At 50.0% G+C, this 14,457-nt stretch overlaps 1 protein-coding gene across 2 annotated transcripts in view; it reads right to left on the bottom strand.

The window, feature by feature from the left end:
- The window catches only part of LOC103655001 (kinesin-like protein KIN-6), a 29,342-nt gene extending 15,231 nt beyond the window's left edge, over nt 1-14,111 (bottom strand). Inside the window, exons 1-9 of one of the 2 annotated variants that reach the window (XM_008681823.4) lie at nt 13,519-14,111; nt 7,054-7,259; nt 6,834-6,954; nt 6,445-6,539; nt 6,093-6,207; nt 5,945-6,010; nt 5,749-5,811; nt 5,601-5,651; nt 5,197-5,279 (exon numbers count right to left, since the gene is read on the bottom strand). In XM_008681823.4, coding sequence (XP_008680045.1) covers nt 5,197-5,279; nt 5,601-5,651; nt 5,749-5,811; nt 5,945-6,010; nt 6,093-6,207; nt 6,445-6,539; nt 6,834-6,954; nt 7,054-7,259; nt 13,519-13,938 — 1,220 coding nt within the window. In that variant the 5' untranslated portion in view covers nt 13,939-14,111. The remainder of the gene's footprint in view (nt 1-5,196; nt 5,280-5,600; nt 5,652-5,748; nt 5,812-5,944; nt 6,011-6,092; nt 6,208-6,444; nt 6,540-6,833; nt 6,955-7,053; nt 7,260-13,518) is intronic. The other variant, XM_008681822.4, reaches the window with a different exon arrangement.
- Nucleotides 14,112-14,457: the final 346 nt, after the last annotated feature.

The raw sequence follows: 14,457 nt of genomic DNA, 5'->3' as shown, positions 1-14,457 counted from the left end.
GATGTCGTTTCCAATGTTGATAAATTTATTGTCTCCACTAGAACAGTGGCCCAGGCTCTTGGAGGACTGCAGTGGATCAGTGACATCTTGACACCTCTTTCGTGGATGGGGATCCAACAATTTTTGCTGATTTGGGATGTTGTTAGCAATATTGTGTTAACTCAGGAGGCAGATATTCACACCTGGCTGCATACTTCCTCTGGTCAGTTTTCTTCTAGGTCTTGTTACAGGGCTTTTTTTATGGGAGCTATTACGTTTGAACCTTGGAAGAGGCTTTGGAAATCTTGGGCTCCCCCTAAGTGCAAGTTTTTCTTATGGCTGGCCATTCGGAATAAATGTTGGACTTCAGATAGATTGGAGAAGAGAGGTCTGGACCACCCAGTGTCTTGCCTACTCTGCGATCAAGAGCAGGAAACCATACAACATATTTTGTGTGCATGTGTCTTTGCAAGACAGTTCTGGCATTCCATTCTGTCTGGATTGGATGTAGGTAATCTCTCTCCATCAGGAGATGAGATCTCCTTTGCTGATTGGTGGCGAAAAACAAGTAAGAAGATACATAAAAGCAGGAGAAAGGGCATGAACAGCATCATCATTTTGGGGGCCTGGTGTTTATGGATCCACCGCAACAAAGTTGTCTTTGATGGGGAGACCCCTTCGCTAAGCTCTATCAGATGTGTCTTTCTTGATGAGATTGGGTGTTGGATTACGGCTAGAGCCAAGCATCTTCAGAGCTTTGGCTTAGAGCTTGCACGTAACCTTCACAGGGTCTAGGTAGTGTGTGTTTTTGTTTTTGAGTAAGCCTGCTTAGGGCTTTGTACCTTGGTCCATTTTGGACCTTTTTTCTTCTCTAATTAAAATGATGCGTAGTTCTCCTGCGCTTTCGAAAAAAAATAGTTGGCTCTACGGCCACTTGCTTGCCCGCACTCGTCGTCCGCCTCCGCTTCGTCCAGGACCCTGTGTCCATGCTCATCCTGCCCGTGCACAACCACATAGTGCCCCCGCTCGACTCGAACAAGCATCTTGTCCCTCAACGTGTTCTCTAGCGTTGGTCGCTGCCGCGTATCCCCACTGCCCCCGCTGCCACCATCTAAGAACTCCCCCGAGCACCCAACCGCGACCCCGCCCCCGGATGTGCCTCTCCATAGTGCCTCGTCCGCTATCTCGGCTCCTCTCCCTACTAGCGCCCCCACTAGTGCATACGCTCTCGCCACGGGAGCGCCCTCTACCTCTACGGCGCTCTATATGGTGGCGACTACCTCCACAGCCATGACGGTCGACCTCCCAGCGTGGGCTCCTCCAACGTCCGCCGCACACTCCTCCTCGGGCTCCCCATGCTCCGTAGCGGCCCCCTACGTCACTCTCGGTCGTCCCCTTCATCCGACAACATGGGAGCGCGAGTTGCCTGCGAGCACGGTCTTCTCCTTTCCTGCACCTGCTCCCTCGACGCTCGGCCTTCGCCATGTCGTGATCCACGTACCTCCCTACCTTGTATGTCTCCCTTCATGATGGGCAATTTCTCTGAGGCACGTTCATGGCCTTCGATATGAATCTAGTTCTCCATGATTGTGTCTACGTCGAGCTCTACCACCCTCCAGCCTCCGTCCACCCTTAGAAGGTCATGATTCTCCTGGGTCGTTTGGGCTCCACGGGTGCCGAGATTATCTCCATTTCGATACAGGTCATGTCATCACTCGTCGTCATCCTGCTCGCCACTAGAGCCCATCCCGGAGGCTCTATGAGGGTGTCTCCCCTGGCTCTCTCCTCATACCACATGTCACCGCAACCTACTCCTGCTACTCCCACCGACCCTGGTACTATTTCTTTACCCCATCCCTGCAGTCCCACCTTTCTTTCTTCCATCATTGTCATTAATGGGTCGGCCCTACATGTCACCTCAGTAGGTGACACGGTTCATTCTGGTCCTTTGTATCTTAACAACATCCTTGTTATTCCTATCATCATACATAATCTTCTCTCGATTCATCTCTTCACCACCGATAACCAATTTTACATAAAGTTCCGGACCCCTAGGGACTCACCATACGAGATCTTACCACTCGTATCGTGGTCACCCGTTGCGACAGCTCTGGACCCCTATATCTTATTAGTTTCCACACCCCACCTTCCTCATCCCATGTTGTCACATCCTACACCCTAGTCGTTGATGCCTCTACCTCCACTTAGCACCGTCGTCTTGGCCACCGCTGCCACGACATCCTCTACAGAGTCTTAGGCACCTCAACCATCCCCTGCCCCCGCAGCAACGCTGCCTCGCCTAGCCATGTTTGTCAGCTTGGGCGCCACACTCGCTTACCCTTCCCCTCTTCAATGTCCCGAACTACTCGTCCCTTTTGATCTCGTCCATTGTGACCTTTGAACATCTCTGATACCAAGCATCTCCAGTTACTAGTACTATCTGGTCATCTTGAATGACTTCTCTCACTACATGTGGACCTTTCCCCTCCGTCGTAAGTCGAACACCTTCACTACCCTCTCATTTCTTCGCTTGGGTGTTTACTCAATTCGGCTGCATTATCTAGGGTGTTCAGTGTGACAATAGGCGAGAGTTCGATAACTCCACGTCTCGTGCCTTCCTTCCCTCGTGTGGCGTATAGCTACAGATGTCGTGTCCTTACACCTCCCCTAAGAACGGCAAGGCCAAGTGCATGATTCACACCATCACCAACCTCATTTGCACCCTATTGTTTAAGGCCTCTCTTCCTGCTAGTTATTGGGCTGAGGGTCCCCACACTGCCACCTACCTCCTAAACCGCCTCCCCTCCAAGACAGTTAGTCATCCCACTTCTTTCTTCGCCCTCTTCGGCATAGTCCCTTCCTATATGGACCTACGCGTCTTTGGTTGTGAATGCGATCCTAACACCTATGTCACCGCTCCCCACAAACTTGTGCCTCGATTCACTCACTACCTTTTCCTCAGCTACTCATCTGATCACAAGGGGTATCAATGTCTCGATCTTCTCATCCAATGCATCTCATCTCTCGACATGTTTTCGATGAGAACGATTTTCCCCTTGTTAGCTCCTCCACACCCCCGACCTCGACTCTCTCCTCGATGCCGATTTTGTCGGCATCCCTCCTCTCTCCTTACCACCGATCTAGGCGACCTCTGTCGCCCCCTGCGCTGCACCATCACCTTCGACCATGCCCCGCGCGGATCGCCTTCAATCGTGCCACGCGTGGCCCCTTCATCTACAACTGCACCACGCGTGGCTTCATCGCCTTCGATCGTGCCCCGTGCTGCCCCATCGCCCACGTACGCGGACCATCCACCATCGATTGCACCACACATGACCTCATACTTCCGGCACCTACAGCTCGTTTTGGCGATCCCGCCCGCGTCTACTAGCAACATTCATGATGCGTCTACTAGCAACAGTCCTTCGCGGTCCACTCTTCCGACGAGTCACCCTATGCCCTAGCCCGCTCCCATGATGAGTCGTCGATGCACCATACAGTCGCCATACACCGTGACCCACGCCACGTCCACCCGATGGTCACGCGTTGAAAACAAAGATGCACCTTGTTGATATGAGTACTCTATTAATTATATTAAGCCTTGGGCCAGGATATCACCATCCCAGGGGCCAGGATATCACACTCCACGTCGACGACATCATGCTCATAGCATCTAGTGCCGCCCTTCTCCAGCACACGATCGCCTTCACAAGCGCCAGTATGCCATCGACATATTGGAACGAGCTGACATGTCCAACTGCAAGCCCTGCTCCACGCCTGTTGACACTCAGGTGAAGATCTCCGACGACGACGGTGTCCCAGTCGGCGATATGACAGCCTACCGAAGCCTCGTCGGGACTCTCTAGTACCTCACCTTCGCTCGACCCGACATCGCTTACGTCGTCCAGCAGGTGTGCCTTCACATGCACACCCTGCAAAAGCCGCACCTCGTCACTGAGAAGCGAATTCTTCGCTACCTCCACGACACCCTCGATCACAGCCTCCTTCAGTCCTCTCCAGCTTCTGAGTTGGTTGCCTACACTTATAGGGCTGGAAACGAGCCGAGCCAAGCTCAGCTCGGTGCGCCTCGTTGGGTGATCGGGCTCGACTCGCTCACTCAACGAGCTGAAGAAGTAGGCTCGGCTCGGCTCAAAGTTGGCTTGCGAGCCGGCTCGGCTCGCGAGCTTCCCTTGATGAATAATATTGTATTATATAGTGAGTTAATAGTATATAAATGTAAAATATATAATTTTCATTCAACATTATAAGTAACCTAAATTTTAAATTGTCATATATCCATCATTAAAGGATAAGGAACGAGTCGGATATCTTTAAAATTGTCCAATATCCATCGTTATTCTATAGATTTGTTAATTTGGCACAGCTCGCAAGCCGAAACGAGCCAGCTCAGCTCGGCTCGCTGCAACAACGAGCTTGAAAACTTGGCTTGGCTCGGCTCGCTCAAGGCTCGCGAACCGCTCTGAGCCGAGCCGAGCCGACACGTGCCGGTTCACCTCTGGCTACGTCGTATTCTTGGGTGTCAACCTCATCTGCTGGTTCTCAAAGCGACAGCCCATCATATTCCATTGCAACGCTGAGTCCGAGTACCACATTGTGGCCAACGACGTGGCCAAAGCTTCTTGGCTTCGTCAGCTACTCTAGTAGCTTCATAGCCCTTTCACGCGCACCACCCTCGTCTATTGCAATAACATCAGCATGGTCTACCACTCCACCAATCTCGTGCAACACCAGCGCATGAAGCACGTGGAGATCGACTTTCACTTCGTCCGTGAGCGTGTCACAGTCGGCGATGTCCGCATCCTCCGTGTCCCGACTACTTCACGGTTCGCCGACATCTTCACCAAGGGGCTCCTATTCACGGTGTTCTCGGAATTTTGATCCAGTCTCAACATCTGCACAGGCTAAAGTTGCGACCGCGGGGGGTGTTGGATTACTGTATTCGTATCTGTGTAATTGGGCTTTGGCCCAGCCCATACTCTATTAATAAATACACACATGTCTACTCTAATTTAGAGTTAGGGTTTCTATTCTATCCAACAGTTACAATTATCAACCTTCTAAACAGTGATATGATTTGCACCAATAGGTAACCTAAATACCTAATACCACCCTTTCCCACTAGTTATGCCTTATTCTACTCAATTATGCGAAAGAAAAGGAAACGGATCAGTAAAGCAGTAAAAAGAGTAGCAGTACTTTATTTTCATGTAAGGAGATGCTTGTCTAAGCAAAAATGATGTATCCAAATAATCATCATCCCCTGGCTTCACATTCAAGATCTGAAAAATAAGAGCATATAAATAAAGTGAAGATTAAAGCACACAAGAATCAACGTGTGCACCAAAGGGTTAGCAACAGTGTTATGTAGCACTAAAAATCTCTTGCACAAAACAAATGTAGCACTAAAAGCCAACCAACTCCCTTCTTTTTGCTTGAGCTATGGATATTGCAAGGCCTTCAAATTTTTTACACTTACTTTTTGCAAGCAAATTTTTGTTTACATTTTTTGAAACTATTGTCATTGGAAAGTGTTGATCATAACAAATTTACTAATATACTTTCTATGTTACAAGTGATAATTTCAGGTCCAAGTAGCATACCAAAGTCATTTTCTTCCTTCCTTCTAGGTAGTCTCTTAAGTACCTTGTCAACTATCGAAATGGCAAAAGGATTCAGAAGCTGACAGTGAAATTTCAGTTATAAAATAGTCTTAGATACTACTACTTTAAGTGAATTAAGAAACATCACCATGGAATTCTTGAAATGCTTTTCCAAGGGTTTCTTCTGGTTTTTCTGATGTTCTAACAGAGACTGCAATTACGAATACGAAAAAGAGTTAGTGAACAGGCTACCACATCTTCATTAATTCAAAGGTGCAAATGAGTGAATGATAGTGTTTTGCCAGTGAAAGAAGAGATTCGGGAGAAAAGCCATTTGGCAGTACCCTCAAACAGAGACTGAAAACCATGGATGTGTTGTTGATGAAGTTACTTTCTAACAGCCTTGAACCCTGCAAACAAACGGTTAATCATTTTTCAGAAACGAACCTTTGTTTTTTCATATTACAAAGTAACGCTGATGGAGAAACAGACTTGATTTCTAGTTCTCTTTTCCCGTTCTGCGCCAGCAAGGTCTGCTATGGTCAGAACAGCACTACTAAGTAGATGTTCACTGTCTGCACGTATAGTAATGATGCACTGTGATCGACTGCAATACAAAATGAAGGTCGCTTTAACATCATATTTATAAACATAATTTAAAAGTTAGTTGAAAGGCCTAGATAGAAGCAAACAAATAGTGGTGCTTACTAGTGAAAACACTTACTATGTCTGTTATGATTAAGAAAAGATTTATAAGGTACACAAGTATATTCTGACCAAAAACATTCATTACGAAAGAACAAGGGAACATATTCGTAAGGAGAGCAAGACTGCAAGAGCATGCCTTGAGTTGCTGTTAGCATTTGTTGCAGCCGTGCTGCGCTTTAGCATACCACGTGAAACCAAGCTCTCAGCATCTGCAGGATTTGAAAGGGAAACCTGCAGAACAAATTTAAGTTAACAACTTATTGTCTGCTACAGATATATCAGTCATATCAGTCTCTTCCACGATGCAATTCAACGACATGTACTTTCCAGCTTCCAGGACACTCATGTGATATCACGATTCCAAATAACAGCAAGAAATGCAAATTTCTCACAAGACTTGCACATCACCTTCCCACCCATGGAGTTCTCAGGAGGTGACAACAATAAATGCAATTCAAACTGAAATCACAGTCAAGGGATACTCAGTCCTATCAAGAGTGTTCAAGGTGTTTGGTTGGGAACTACCTCTTGAAGACCTTTAATCACTGACTGCTGAAGAACACACTCCACAGTATCAGACAGTAAGTCAAGAATGCGTTCCCCTTTTCCCTCAGAAAATATCTCAAACATCGAGAAGAAAAATGACCTGTTATTGTCATAGAAAAAGAAACGTCAAGATAAGGTTCCTTCCATACCATAGCTTGCAAATGTAACTAAGGACTGCATGTAAAACAACATATTTTACCGCGTTGGTTTCCTGGAAACCTTGCTTTCGCCTTGTGCGTTGAAGATTCTCCTCAGCGTGAGGGGTAGTATACCAGGATTCCTTGGGGAACCAAAGATGGTGTGAGTCTTTCCAGAGCCTGTGGGACCCATTGCAACCAGAAGGCCACTCTTTCCGCCCAGGAAGTCATCCACCAGTGGGTTCATGACTTGCGCGAAGATATCATGCTGTGAAGAAAGTGGACCTGACCTTTAGTCAAGCTAAAACGCTAGTAGGTACAGTACATACTACCTTTTCTTGATTGGAGAAGACATCAATATAAATAGATATGCCAAAGAAAGGAATAGAAACAACGGGGTACATAGATACTCTGGGTTGTTTAATACCCTAATTCACTTCCACGAGTTAAGAGAGTTGACGATGAGTCGATGACTGGGGTGGTCTATAGGCATGGTACAATAATCAGGAATGTCCAATATTGGAAAATTGGATAGAATATTAGTTCCTAAAAAGTGGGAGGATGTCTTCCAATATGCTATTGTTAGAAGGCTTCCTAAAGAGATATCTGACCATAAACCTCTCAAAAATTCTGCTGCACCTGTTAAATTTCACTCTTCATCATTAGGAGGCCACTCAGGGGTGCATACTACATATCAAAGGCTGAAGAAGCTGTTTTACTGAACATGCCTCAAAAGGGATGTGCATTCTTATATCAGGCAGTGCAAAGTGTGTCAGCAGTCCAAACATAAGCACTTAAATACCCTAGTCTTCTACAACCTCTCCCTATACCTGAGAACCTGTCGCAAGACATATCTATGGATTTCATAGAAGGTCTTCCAAATTCAAATGGCTATACAGTGATCGTGGTGGTAGTTGATAGACAGTCCAAATATGCCCATTTTATTCCTTTGAGGCATCCATATTCTGCACAGCAAGTGGCCCAAATTTTCTTTGATCAGGTGGTTAAATTGCGTGGGGTTCCCAAATCAATTGTCTTAGATTGAGACAGGGTGTTCACCAGTAACTTTTGGCAGGGACTCTTCAAAAAAATGGGTACTACATTGAACCTTAGCTTAGCATACCATCCACAATCGGACGGATAAACAAAAAGGCTCAATCAATGCTTAGAGATATTTCTAAGATGTGTTGTTCATCATACACCTTCTAAGTGGTATTCTTGGCAGTTGGAATGGGAAACCCTAACACTGACTAGGGTTGGAACATGTATAAATATACCAAGAGTTGTTGGGCCTGGCCCATTACACAAGGGTATGACAGTAATTACAAGGTGTTAACCCTGAAACCCTAAGTGGGCTCTAACACACCCCCCCCCCCTTCCGCAGTTTCAATTCTATCATGTACAGATGTTGAGACTGGATCGAAAATCGACGAATACATTCGATGGTAGCCTCTTCGTGAAGATGTCGACGAACTGCAATGTGGTGGGGACGCTGAGAACCCGAACGTCACCGCCAGCGACACGCTCGCGGACGAAGTGCAGGTCGATCTCCACGTGCTTCGTGCGCTGGTGATGCATGGGATTGGTGGAGAGATAGATCGCGTTGACGTTGTCACAGTAGACGAGGGTGGCGCGCTGGAGGGGTTGTGGAGCTCCTGGAGAAGCTGTCGTAGCCAGGAGGCTTGTGCCACACCATAGGCCACAGCGCGACACTCGGCCTCTGCGCTGAAGCAAGAGACGACGGGTTGTCGCTTAGCGGCCCAGGGTACGAGGTTAGCACCTAAGAACACGGCGTAACCGGAAGTGGACCGGTGTCGGGATAGCTAGCCCAGTCGACGTCGGTGTAGACCACGAGCTCTGACATCAGGGAGGGTCAAAGTAGGAGGTCGTAGTCGAGGGAGTCGCGGAGGTAGCGTAGGATCCGCTTGAGAGCGGTGAGATGGGGCTCCCACGGGGTGTGCATGTGGAGGCACACCTACTAAACAGCGTAGGCGATGTCAGGCCTAGAGAAGGTCAGGTACTGGAGAGCGCCAGTCAGGCTCCGGTAGAACGTCGTGTCAGTGACCGAGGGCCCGTCGTCCTCATAGAGCTTCGCCTGAGTGTTGACAGACGTGGAGCAGGGCTTGCAGTCGGACATGCCAACCTACTCTAGGATGTCGAGAGCATACTAGCGCTGGTGGAGGAAGAGACCCTGGGGCCGACGCTCGGCGGTGATGCCGAGGAAGTGGTGAAGAGACACACTGGTGGGGGAAGTGGATGGCAAGTGAATAGAGTAGAAGGTGGCGGAGCTGTCATAGCGAGCGAGCACGGCGCGAGTGGGAAGGTGGCGTATGGTGAGCCCCCAGGGATCGAACTCCATAGAGCAGTGGTTGTCACTAGTGAAGCGACGAACCAAGAGAAGGGGATGAGTCAACTGGGGAGCGACAAGAACGTCGTTGAGGTAGAAGGGTCCTGGAAGAACCGATGCACCTACTGAGGTGACCGGCAGGGTGGAACTGTTTCCCACAACGACAGAGGGAGGATGGAAGGGGTGCGGGGGATGGTAGTGGGATAACGAGTTGGTGGTAGGAGTGGTGTAGAAGGAGGCTCCGGAATCGACCACCCAATCGGTGGGAGAGGAAAGGGGGGCGAAGGCACAAGGTGCGAGGAGAGAGCTAAGGGAGGGACTCCGATAGAGCCACTAGGAGGGGAGGGAGACAACAAGGGCTCCATCGCCAAGGAGGCGACCATAGCACGGGAGAAGACAAGTGGTCCAGGCACGTGACGGCCCGCCTGAGGGTGGAGCTCGACGCAATCACGAAGAATAGAGTTCATGACCCAATCGAAGGTCACGAAAATGCCCCGGACAAGCTGGCCAGTGAAGTAAGATGCGCACAGCGATCGCGGCGAAACTGGGCGGAGCCGAGAAAGAAGTGGCATTGGCGGCGAGGGTAAAGGCAGGTCCCCTGGCAACAGGAGGAAGGACACCATGGAAAGTCGGGGTCATGTGCGAGCTGGGGTAGAGAGTCGGCACGGTGGCGGCGCCGAGAAAACCGAGAGCAGCAGGAGCAAAAAACAAGGGAATGAAGCAGGCCGCGGTGGCAACAAGAAGACCGCCGGCACCGGCGTGCTGCGGGTTGTGTCCCTGCGCACTGGCTAGAGAAGCAACAGTGTCGGGGGGAGGGGTGGTGCGGCTGCCAGAGGAGAGGGGCGGCACGGCCAGAGTATCGTCGAGGTCGTCACTAGTGCAGACAACAGAGAGGAAGGTGGCGGCACTGGCAAGAAAGGTGGGGGCGAGCTAAGCAAGGTCGCCGCGCGCGCCGTGGTTGGTGCAGGCAGGGTCGCCGCGCGCGCCGGAGGTTGGGCCAGGGAGGCCACGCGCGCCGTGGCCAGAGGTGGCGGTGGCGAACATCTAGGATGGGTGCGCGACCGCGCCATTGAAGGTCGCGTCGACGTGTTGGTGGGCACCGCGCGCGCCAGAGGTGGGGGCGGAGGTGTCGTGTGCGCCGTGGAAGGCCACTCCGGTGTGAGGGACGGCCCAGCCAGGACGTCGTCCATGGGCCGCCGGAGACAGGGCGAGCGGCACCGACGGCTAGAGAGGCAAGGGACGCATAGGTGGCCGGCGGCGCTGAGAAGGCCAACAGTGCTGAGGGGGACGGAGGCCGGAGCAGGGTCGCGACGACGGGGGAAAAGACCCACGCCCGTGAGTTCACCAACCGCGACGGCGACAGGTCCTGCCCAGGAGAGGCACTAAGGAAGGGGGTGCCAATGGGGGATATCCGGCGGCCAGAGGGGGCAGTCGAACAAGGAGGAGGCCTGCGGCAGAGAGGAGGACGACGAGTTTGGGGGTGGGAGGGAGGGTGAGAGAAAATTGGCTCTGGTACCAAGTTAGAATGGGAAACCCTGACTAGAGTTGGGACATGTATATGTAGACCAAGAGTTGTTGGGCCTAGCCCATTAAACAAGGGTATGACAGTAATTACAAGGGGCTAACCCTGAAACCCTAAGCAGGCTCTAATATTGGCTGCCCTCAGCTGAGCTGTGCTATAAATCTACCTACCACTCATCATTGAGATGTTCTCCTTTTAAAGCATTGTATGGAGTGGAGCCCAACACAGGTTTGTTACCTCTATACTTGAGGGTGACCAGTTTGATGCTAAGGATATGTTGTTGGAAAGACAAGCATCCCACAATATGATTAAAGACAATCTGGCTCGAGCTCAACATAAATACGAATGTTATGCAGATCAAAATCGTTCTGCTAGAGAGTTTCAAGTGGGGGCGCTAGTCTTCTTGAAATTGCAGCCATACGCACAAACTTTGATGGCCAACAAACCTCGTGCTACATTGTCCTTTAAATTCTTTGGGCCATTCAAAATTTTGGAGAAGGTTGGAAGGACAGCTTATAAACTCTAATTGTCAGTGGGTGCCAAAATTCACCCGGTATTCCATGTTTCTCAACTAAAGTCATGTGTGCCAGCTTATACACCTGTTTTCACTGAGTTGCCAACTTCTACAATAACTGAAGATGTAGTGGCAATACCCGAAGAGATACTCGAGCATCGATTGGTCAAAAAGGGTGATTTTGTTGTGGTCCAAAATCTTGTGAAGTAGCTCGGCTTTACCAACTGTTATGGCTTCATGGGAGGAATACACTGTTTTGAACACTAAGTTTCCACCCGCACCAATCTAGGGGCAGTTGGTTCTCTTGGGGGGAGCGATGTTTAAGTCATCCGACTAATCGAGATTAACCAGACCCACCGATGTGATTAGTTCGACCAGAAAACTAGTCAACGATTAGTCACGACTAGTTGTTCGATTTGAACTAGGGCAACCACATTAGACGTGTCTTTATAGATGGGCTTTTGGAGCTAGGCTACAAATGTGGGCTTCTAGGGTTGGCCAACAGGCACATAACAAAAGCTTGAAGCGATGGACGCCAAACACCCACTCACGCTCCCACAGTCCTTCGCTAAGAGCGCCGCCGCCGCCCCACAAGACAGCGACCGCCAACACAGCACAAGGACGCAGCCACCGCTACCGTCACCCGCCGAAGACGTAGAGCCGCTACCGCCGCCCGCCGAAGACGTAGAGCCGCCCCAGCCTGCAAGTTCCAGGCGGGCGCCCGTCTTGCCACAGCCCCCCCACCCCGACCGCAAGTTTCAGTGCCCGCTCTCAAGATGAGCACATCCTTAGATGGTGAGTGTGCTTTTTTGCTTGTTGTACTGAGTTATGGACAGTAAACACATAGGTAAGTCACAATCTTGATGCTTGTTGTATTGTGTATTGTAAATTGTATATACTATACATGTCTAGAAACATGTGGACGACTAGCTCAATTAGTCAATCTGGTCGACGACTAATCATGACTAGTCGACTAGTCGGTAGCTATACGACTAGGTTTGACTAGACGACTTGAAAACATTGAAGTATGTCTCTTAAGGACTTATTCACCGTCCGAGTCTCTGTTAGATCCTAACGGATTCCTATGGCCCACACGTCAGTCATCGTGGTCTGTTGGACCCGTGGCACGGCTCAAAGCGTGTGTTGCTCGTACGTCGTCATTAGTATTGCGAGCTATATCGACAGCACCCACCATTGCGTGTCTCAGACCTCGACGGCACCCGCCACTTTCATCGAGTTGTATGTCGGCACCCGCCATTGCGTGTCTCAGACCTCGACGACGGCTGCCGCCTGACACCCGACTGCCTTAGCGCACCCTGATGCCCCCACCTTCGCCTGCTACCTCTTCCTCGACTCCACCTTCGTGTGATGCTCCCTACGCTTCCCCACCACGCGGGACTCCATACGCCAGTCCATCAACTGCGTCTGGAAGACCTCCACCACCGTCATGGCCTCCACCACCTCCGCCATGGCGTCGATGCTCACCTCGAGCTCCTACACCTCCCTCCGTGTGCGCCTCGCCGCCGTCCGAGCTCCCTGCTCGGTGAACCGAGGTTGAAGAAGGCTGAATCGGGTCTGCTTCAGACCGTTAGAACCTAAGGTTGTCTCCAATGGACTCTATTCTTAAGGCGTCGCCTAGGCGTCCAGGCGGTGGCCTAACGCCTAGGCTCCTTGCCCGCCTACCTCGCCTAGGCGTCCAGGCGGTGCTCCAATCGTGAAAAATATGGGACGCGAATTGTAGATGATATTGTTTGACACTATTTGCATAGTGAAGTTTGAAATAAGTGGTGAAATAGGAGATGGCCTAACAGATGCCTCAACGATGAATAAACCTTTAAAAGGCATACATTAAAAGTTTATGATATGGGTTGACACAGGAAGACAAGCTAAAAGATTGAAAATGTATTTTACTCGTTTCCGTTATATGTTGAGTAATGAAAATGGGGAATGCATCGGTTCGGGGAAAAAGGAACAGTATATAGCTTACTCATCTCCATACCTATATTTAAACTATATTCTGTGAACAGTATAGTTTATGTATTTTAGTGAACTACTAGACAAGGTCTAATCAGAATTAAAAATGGGGAATTATCTCCATGGTGGATCAGTTGCATGTTTTAAAAAATGAAGGATTAGCAAAGCACCTGGGTGGAGTCGGATGGGAAAACGGCAGAGAAGCCGTCGAAGACCTCGGTGCGGCCTCGCTTGGGGTCGACTAGCTTAGACCGCGGGACGGTGAGGACGACGGAGTTGGGTCCGTCGGGCGCGAGGCAGAGCTCCCCGGGGGCTCCGACCTGCTTGGGCTTCCGGCGCGGGTCCTTGGCAGCGGGGAGTGGCCGGCTTCGATCGCGGTCCGGGAGGGGGCGGATGCGGAGGAACACCTTGAGGCGCTCCTCCTGCGGTGGACAGGGAACGGAGGCGGCGAACGCTGCTTCACCCTCGAGCAGGCGGGAGAGGGGGGAGGGTTTGGATTTGTCGCCGGCGAGCGGGGTCGGGGGAGGCCTCGCGCGGCGGGGTGGGTTCCGGCGGATGGTGGTGGGAGGATGCGGGGAGGTGGCCTCCATCACAACTCAACTCCACACACGAGCACACGGTCGGGAATCTCCCCGGGTGAATGGATCTATTGATCAAGCGTAGCGGGCGGCGCTTCCCCTTCCTGGATCACACAACCAGACTCTAGCGGGAGGAGGGGAAGGGAACTTCAAATTTCGAATCCCGCCCTTGCAAAAATGAAACTGATAAAAAAAAGGTTTTGAGATATACTACCTCCGTTTTGTTTTTATTTGTTGCGGTGTAGTATAAAAGTAAACTAAGGGCCTGTTTGTTTCGGATTATAATCTGGCCAGATTATATAATCCAGTGTAAATAATCCAGATGGCAAACAAACAGGCTAGATTATAGATCAGATTATATAATCTAAAGTGCAGATTATAATAATCTCAGGGCCTGTTTGTTTCGGATTATAATCTGGCCAGATTATATAATCCAGTGTAAATAATCCAGATGGCAAACAAACAGGCTAGATTATAGATCAGATTATATAATCTAAAGTGCAGATTATAATAATCTCATAATCTTCTCAA

Source organism: Zea mays, chromosome 4 (assembly GCF_902167145.1).
Source record: "Zea mays cultivar B73 chromosome 4, Zm-B73-REFERENCE-NAM-5.0, whole genome shotgun sequence".
Classification (NCBI taxonomy): Eukaryota; Viridiplantae; Streptophyta; class Magnoliopsida; order Poales; family Poaceae; genus Zea; species Zea mays.
This window is presented reverse-complemented; position numbering and strand designations above follow the sequence as displayed.